The sequence below is a fragment of the Mya arenaria genome, chromosome 5 (genome assembly GCF_026914265.1).
Source record: "Mya arenaria isolate MELC-2E11 chromosome 5, ASM2691426v1".
NCBI classification, from domain to species: Eukaryota; Metazoa; Mollusca; class Bivalvia; order Myida; family Myidae; genus Mya; species Mya arenaria.
This window is the reverse complement of record NC_069126.1, coordinates 5839046-5846804: the sequence shown is the minus strand read 5'-3', so window position 1 is coordinate 5846804 and position 7759 is coordinate 5839046. Positions and strand designations below refer to the sequence as shown.

The 7759-nt window shown below is 33.8% G+C and overlaps 1 protein-coding gene across 1 annotated transcript; it reads right to left on the bottom strand.

Moving 5' to 3' along the window:
• Positions 1–362: 362 nt before the first annotated feature.
• Positions 363–7758, bottom strand: LOC128234107 (selenoprotein S-like). The gene is made up of 6 exons (XM_052948119.1): positions 7572–7758; positions 5721–5858; positions 4850–4956; positions 4427–4510; positions 3921–3987; positions 363–2412 (listed from the first exon to the last, which is right to left on the bottom strand). Exons 1-6 carry the CDS (start codon positions 7663–7665, stop codon positions 2339–2341), a joined length of 564 nt encoding a protein of 187 aa, XP_052804079.1. The 5' UTR covers positions 7666–7758; the 3' UTR covers positions 363–2338.
• Position 7759: the final 1 nt, after the last annotated feature.

Sequence of the window (7759 nt, the reverse complement as noted above, 5' to 3'; positions counted from 1 at the left end):
AAAAATCATTGCCGAAAGAAACATATAAGCTGGTGGTCCATGATATAAGTGATAGTTTCATGATTTTATTTATCAAGTCCGAGCTCGATATTGCATGGTTTTTCACATGCTGAAGTAAAACATAACTCATATAGTTCTTATCTAAGAATTTTACATAATAAAATGTAAACTGAGACTCCAGTCGTCCATTAACCAAAATGACTGTCAATATATGGCACATAATGTCAATATAGCTGATTGAGAATGGACAATGTTGAAAGCTCTCTGTTTATTCCCTGATAGGATCACTTCCTGGCTCCAGAATGGCTTACAGTTATGTTACTGGATATTTTCATGATGATAAAAAACAATTAAAACAAAACTCACGATATTTCATGGCATTTAATGGAATGAGAATTATGATATACAAATTTCGAAGAAAAAATTGTTCATGTAATAAGCATTTTAATGTAAACTCATACTTTGACAATGTTAAAGCTGCACACTCACAAATTGAGCGTTTTGACAACTTTTTTTTGTCTTGGAACAAGCCAATTTTTGCGAAAATGCATGTTAACCAGTTTTATAAGACTGCTGACAAAAAATTAGTCACAGATTTTTCTATTTTAGTTAAAAAATTAATGTTTTATGCATTTTTCTTAAACCGTTAGTAATACTTTAAGCCATAAAACATTAGTTTTCGAACTGAAATATGAAAACCTCCGATCTAATATTTTGTCAGCAGTATTTTTCACTGGTTTGCAGATATTTACGCAAAAAAATTGCTCATTCCAAGACAAAAAAATTAAAAAGTTGTAAAAACGATATACCTGTAAGAGTGCAGCTTTAAGTTCACATACAAAACATAAGTTTTGGTGTTACATAGTTCAAAATGTAATAAAACACACAAAAAAACACAACATACATTATTTATTATGAACAATGAATTGTTAAATAAACCAGATCATCTGACAAATAATATTAAAAATTTATGATATCAGGCACTTCATAAGTCCCCGAAAGTATGGGACACTTAAAAGATCTATCCCAGAAATATTTCAAACATAACAGAATCCAAAATACAGGGCCAAGCCACAGTTATCCGTAAGACCTCAGGAATTTACAACCTTTTAAGGTCAAACATCATTCAACGACAACTAATCCTTAAATATAAAATATCCTGCTTCGTAAAATATATCTTACCGGTATTTTTCATAAAAATCTTATGTATTGAAACAAATAATTCCTCATAGCATTACTGACAAATAAACCATGGTCCGTGATAACAATGTTTCAAAAAACATGACTCAGGGGGAAAGTTTTAAATTTCAATGCATTTTATTTGCTTTTTTGATGTGAAAGAAACATTCTTTTTTACTAAGGTTCTTTGAAATAAATAATTAAATTGAAGAATGTCTTTATTGGAAAAATAATTTAAATATTCTATTTTTAAAAACTAATATATGTCCCATGTTTCAAAAAAAAAGTTGTTAAGGTTATAATGGTTTTCGTATCAAATTATTTAAGTTCTTGTTTCGGTAACAGTCAATGTCACCTTTTTAAATCTAAAACCCCAAAAACTTGGCATATAAAAAACGAAGCAGGATATTTTAGGTATTATTCTGAGCATAAAAACCTACAATTACAGCATTTTCAAACATAAAATTATTCAAAGTATAACTGTAGAGTTTCCTTGTAAAAGAGCTGTTCACACTCTTAAAATTCAAGATGTATATTTGTACAGCTGTGAAATCTGAAAAAATATTCTATGCTTTTCGTAGGATTTTTTGCTCAATCTTGGAATACGCTGGCATACTGTAGGTCATGGCCCGTGTTAAAATACTGTGTAACCCTAGCAACAGCCCGTCTGTCAAAAATACACAAATATCACATTTACCAAACATACATACCACCACCATATTGCACAAATAACACTTGTAAGTTTTAATACAAGAGAAATACAAATCAAGATCATTTCATAAGGAAATATTAAAGTTTGATATCAACTGATCATTTAATATATGAAGAAGATATCTTTGTTTCTAAAATTGAAATAAAAATGTGGTTAACATGTTTCTTTAGAAATATATACATGTATGTATTTAGTACAGTAAATTCAATAATCAGCTTAAATTTTGTGCTAAGTAGTATCACATTTTCATTTTAAGGCAAAAAATATCTCATTAAATAACTTAAAGATAAAACGTTATTTTCAAATGTTCCCAACAATTACTCAATCACATGACAGATACTGCTGCCACTATTCCTGCCCGGCAGCCATTTTGGATCACATGGGCTAGTCACATGACCTGGCTGTTCACATGACAGGAAGTGGGTGGGGTTACACAGGAAGTTAACCTCATCCTCCTCCCCCTCTCCTCTGGCCCGGTCTCCAAGCACACGAGGCCCCGTCACCAGCCAAGGGATTAAAATCTGAAATGTTTTCAGTATTCTTGAAACATCATTACCAAGAACATAGAAGCAATATTAATTTCATACATCGGTTTTCAACTACAAGAATTTAAACACATTTATTTGTTATAATACCTTTTAACAATCAACCACTACATATTTGACGCAATACCAGGACAAGCATAATACTTAACAACTGACACCAATATATGCCAAAACTCGCCCAATATCAACTTAAGATGGCTAATTAAGTTCCATCTACAAAATCAGAATCCATGAATGATAAAAGGATATAAGCTTTAATAATAACTTAAGGTAAGGTACTAGAATGTTTCATCCAAAATGTTGTAGCATACGTAAAAAATAACTGATAAAATACTCATTAATTAGGTGGTTTCATGATGGCTGAGTTAAATGCCCTCAATCACCTAATTAATAACGTTATAATACAAGTTTTTAGTTGTGACCTTGACCTTTGTCTGGTCAATTTAGCCAACCTGTGATCTTTAGGTTGCCACGGTCATAATATAATCAAGTTAAAATAAATTTTATTTCAAAACACAAACAAAATCTACAAGGGGAAAGCCTACACTCATCTGTTTTAAGTGAATAAAGGGCATAACTGAACATTTGTTCAAGCCAGAGTTAAGGGCCTTGCTTCACACAAATGTATTTTCTCTGGCAAAATGCATGGAAGGTTTCATTTCAAATCACCTGAATGTTTTTTGAGTTTTGGCGAAGGTAAAAAAATAAAATGACGCAGACAAGAGGCAACAAAAGCTATCCCAATACCTCAACTTCTTTTCTTCAAAACACTTATGACCTAAAATCAACTGAAATATGGAGCAGACTCACACAGCATGTTTAAAAAACCTTGACCTCAGGGTGACCTTGACCTTAACAAAAGCCCCCATGTCAAAATCATTATTTTGACAACTGCATAGATTTCTGGTAGATTTTTTGTGGCTTTTCTTTATGAATTAAAATGATTTTTCTTGGTTCAATTTGCTTTAAAAACAAAGAATATCTTCACACAGTCAGTTCTAACACAGTACACTGTAGGTAAAAAGGACAGTCAAAACAAATATATATGCTATTATATTATCTATTCAACATGATTTAGCATTTCCAAGCGGGATTGCACAGGCGGTGAAAAAAAATCCAAAAATTTCTTTTCACTATGCATTTAGAGAAAAATTAATGATACTGCATCCACATGCCAAGTTTTTTAAATTTTACCAGAGCTTTTCCTCCCACTTTTATAATTTCAATCACGAGGTCTGTTGGTGAAGTAACTGTTCTGTACCATGTTGTGAAGGACAACGTTCAATAACTAGCATGAGGTATAAGTGAATAGCCATTGTCACTTATCAGCATGACAGTTATTGAATGGTTAAGCTCTGCCTACTTGTTACCATTCTAATACCGGTGTGATGTTTAGACGCAAACATAGAAAACACTCTTAAAGCTTGAAACAAACCACTATAAATATTTTTGCCAATCTTGGAAATTGAATCATGCATATTTACCTGGAGATCTCAATGGTTTTGATTTCTGTCCAGGTTTTAAAGGTTTGGGTACATCTTTTTCTTCCTTCTGAAAATATAAATTGATAAATAGTTTGTTTGGCCTAACCAACAGACTCACAATAATACCCAAAATCTGTTTTTTTAGCCTTTTTGGTGGTCTTTTTTTCCCTTCTTTTTTTTTGTAATAGAATTAAGTGGTTAGGATAAACCTAATTAAAAAAGAAAAGAAAAGAAAAACAATCACCCTACCTTCCTACCTGCCCCGCAAAACAATGGTTGAGCTAGGCAAAACCTAGCTTTGTTTTTCAAATTGTTTTTAATTTGTGGCCATAATCAAATGGAAAATATATAAAAAGCATTGGTGCTCAAAAACAAATTACAAGTCAATCAACACACTGGGCCGATTGTAAAGAACTTGGACAGAACTTTGGCCTGGCGCTGATTCCTATTCCCTAACAAGCTCATGTTTAATACACTTAAAGTCGCAGACTACATGTCATACTGACCGGTTTGACCTTGGACCGGTAACCTCTGCCTTCCAGATGACCTTCCCAGTCCTGGATTTTCTGTTTTCGCTTCTCCTCTTCTTTCTAAAAAATTAAATCATGATTTTAAAGTGATCTATATTTACAAATGCAGTTATATAAAGATATAAAGTTTGTGCAGAAAAGCAAATTGAGAGTACCTCTTAAAAATTACAAATTTAAGTTACTTCCCAATTTATCGATCAAAAACAGTTGAATTTTAACAACAAAACAAACTTAAGTTGGCTAATTGGAAAATATACATGAAAATTATACAGAAAGTACTTTTCTTTACACAAGACATGTATTACAACTTATTTTGTACAATTTACATTAAAGTTACCATGGGACATTGTGAATAGTAAGCTTAGTAGCCCCCTGTTTGAAAAGCCCTGGAACACCTACCTCTTTCATCTGTTCTGCGTGTCTGGCGGCCTGGGCGTCAAGCTGTTCCTGCATACGCTGTCTCGCTGCCTCCCTTGCCGCTTCACGGGATGATGCCTGCTCTGGATCTAACAATGGAAACACGGTTATATAGTATTAGGATTTTGATATTAAACGGAAATCACCCAAATATTGGCTATGAAAACGCTGGAATAAAACCATGGACTAATTTGTTTCTTTCCATAATATATGATATATAGATTAATCAGTTAAAAAATAGTTTGTGTGTTTGTGGTTGAAATCCTCCTCTGAGTCCCAAGCTTTTTTTGAAAACTGCCTTATTTCTGCCTTAGTCCTGATTACTATTTTTAACCACCTAAACATTAACAAGAGTGCCAACTGTTGCAAAATATGCTGTCCTTGTTTGGTGAAAACAGGTTGTATGTTGGCCAAATTTAAAGAGACAACACATGACAGCTTTTGCAAATTCATGGGTCATACAATGTAACTGTGACTGAGGCGACATGGCTGATTACAGATCTTAACGGAGAATTTCTGCCCATACACATTCAGACTCAATTTGGTGTTGATCAGACAGGACATATTTTAGGTAATTTCTATAACTATAGGGCGATACCTCTTGAGCAATATGACTGATTATCCAATTGCCCGATGTGCCCAAATTTGGGGATAATTAGACAAAGGCTTCTAAAGTTATTTTGTCACCCACTGTGTACATGAACATTTGTTTAAGATGTATAAAATAACAACATCAAAACTCTACTTGTAAAGCAGAACCACAAGTTCTTTTTAAGCTACAGCTTAAGAACAATGCCTTATAGTAAGTGTTATAGTAAGTGTTGTAACCTATAAACAAGACTAAGTCCTTTACCAAACTTTTTCCTCTCAATTGTTTCTTGCAAGTTCTCCTTGTATCGTTGGAGTGCAGGCGTCAGTCGGCTTTTCAAATACAGGCACACTATTACGCCAAACACCAGAATCCAGCCATAGGCCTGCAGGTACCCAAGAACTGAAAAAATGGTATTCAACATAATCATTAATGTTCTTATTGTAAAAAAAGTTGAATTACGTATAAGCTTGAAATATTTACCTGTATATGAATTAAATATTGTTCTAAAATTTAAGCATGGCAAGTAAAATTGCCTGGTTCTAGGTTTGAGCCCATTACCACAGTTATCGAAATTAGTCTTGAACAAGCCCAAATTCATATAGTACTGCTTGGCATTACATTTTTGAACAAGCCCTGCTGCACAAAACCCAGAATTTGAGCAAGCCTGGATTTTCCACAGGGCTTGTGCTAATTTTAACTTCTGTTACCACACTAGCTGTCACTTGCATGGAGCTTTATGAATACTTGAATCTGTGGCAATGGCCAGGTATTTACAATATCATACTCTGCATAAAAGCATAGAAAGATACCAGGACTGAATTCACCCACTTATGTAACTCTTCATTATTGCTATGTTAGATGATGTTTACTTTAACCTTTACCCTATTTAGTTGCTGGTTCAATTTCACACACAATTTGCTCCTACACCAGAAAGGAGCTATCTATAAATCATGGTTCATATGTCCATGACACCAGTAACCATTGAACAGGTCAAAGAAAATGATATATTATATATATATATATATATATATAGATATCTTTCAGATATATGCCGGGCGGATGAAAACTTTACCTCATGGCATGTGCGAAAGTGGATTACCAGGCATGCAGAGTTACTGGCAATGCAGCTTGCATCATACATGTGAAAGATATTTTTTTCTTGCATACCGAAAATTGAAATTAAAGTGCAATTTTGACTGTGTAAATGTTGTCTTAAGATATTTCATCAAATAGCTTGTGAATAGTTGTTTATTGACTGACACCAATGTCATTTAAAGTGAACATCAAATAGTTCCTGATTGACATCCAGTCATCGAAATTAGACTTTTGGATGAACAAGCCAGAATTCTTATACTATTGCATGGTATCATATTTTTAAACAGGCCCTGCTATATAATATTCAGAATTTGAGCAAGCCCGGAAGACATTTTACCAGTGCAGGGCTTGTGGGCTTGTGCTAATTTCAACCACTGGACGTCACCGTTTTGAGGTTTCCATTTAATTTTGTTTCAATTAATATTTTTATTTTTGTTGATGTTCATTGTTCAGACTCTGCTCTTCTAAAGATGCAAGAGAGTAAGGCTGTGTGTAAAAGGGTGCATGATGCCACCCATCTGCCTAGGGCACACTTCAGCTGTTTAGTTTCCTATCCGAATCTAGGTTATGCCTAGCTAGGCACAATAAAGCATGTTAAGGGATTTCTTTAACATTTGGATGTGTAGTCATTATGTTCCATTAGTGTAGCATTGCCAAACAAAAATGTCAAGGACTCTGGCTGTGTGTTTATATGGACTTTAAGGTTTTGCTTTGCTGAACAAGAATTTTTACACAACAGTGGTCGAAATAAACAAAAGCCCATTAAAAAAACTGATGCCAAGCATGCATACAATTGGGGCCTGTTGATTCAAGTCTAATTTCGACATAAACACAGTGGTCACAAATTAGCTCAGGAAGAGCAATAATTGATAAGCACAAAGACAGCTGATACTCCATGTGACCTTTGCGTAGAACAGTTTGATATTTTCAAAATACTAGTGTTAACTTTTAATAAGGTTACCTCCCTTGGGCAGTGATGACCTGTCAGAATTTTTAATCCAATTTTCTTAGACTCACCTAGGTTAAATGGTCCAGACAACGGGTTGTCGTTTACTAGATCATCTGGGTGATCTACATTGCCTTCCCCAGCCGCTCCATTTTGAGCGTCCATGATTTTTAGTTGAAATTTAAATAAAAAGCTTTACCATTACGTGTTCTTTAAAATGTAAATAAAGCAGAGTAACTTCCCTTTGCACAGGTTAAAA

Excerpts from the sequence above, each read along its gene's own strand:
- LOC128234107 (XM_052948119.1), bottom strand. The coding sequence starts at position 7,665 with ATGGACGCTCAAAATGGAGCGGCTGGGGAAGGCAATGTAGATCACCCA. Across the intron at positions 5,859-7,571 it reads GTCTGGACCATTTAACCTAG|TTCTTGGGTACCTGCAGGCC; the intron begins GTGAGTCTAAGA and ends CCATTTTTTCAG. Across the intron at positions 4,511-4,849 it reads ACGCAGAACAGATGAAAGAG|AAAGAAGAGGAGAAGCGAAA; the intron begins GTAGGTGTTCCA and ends TTAATTTTTTAG.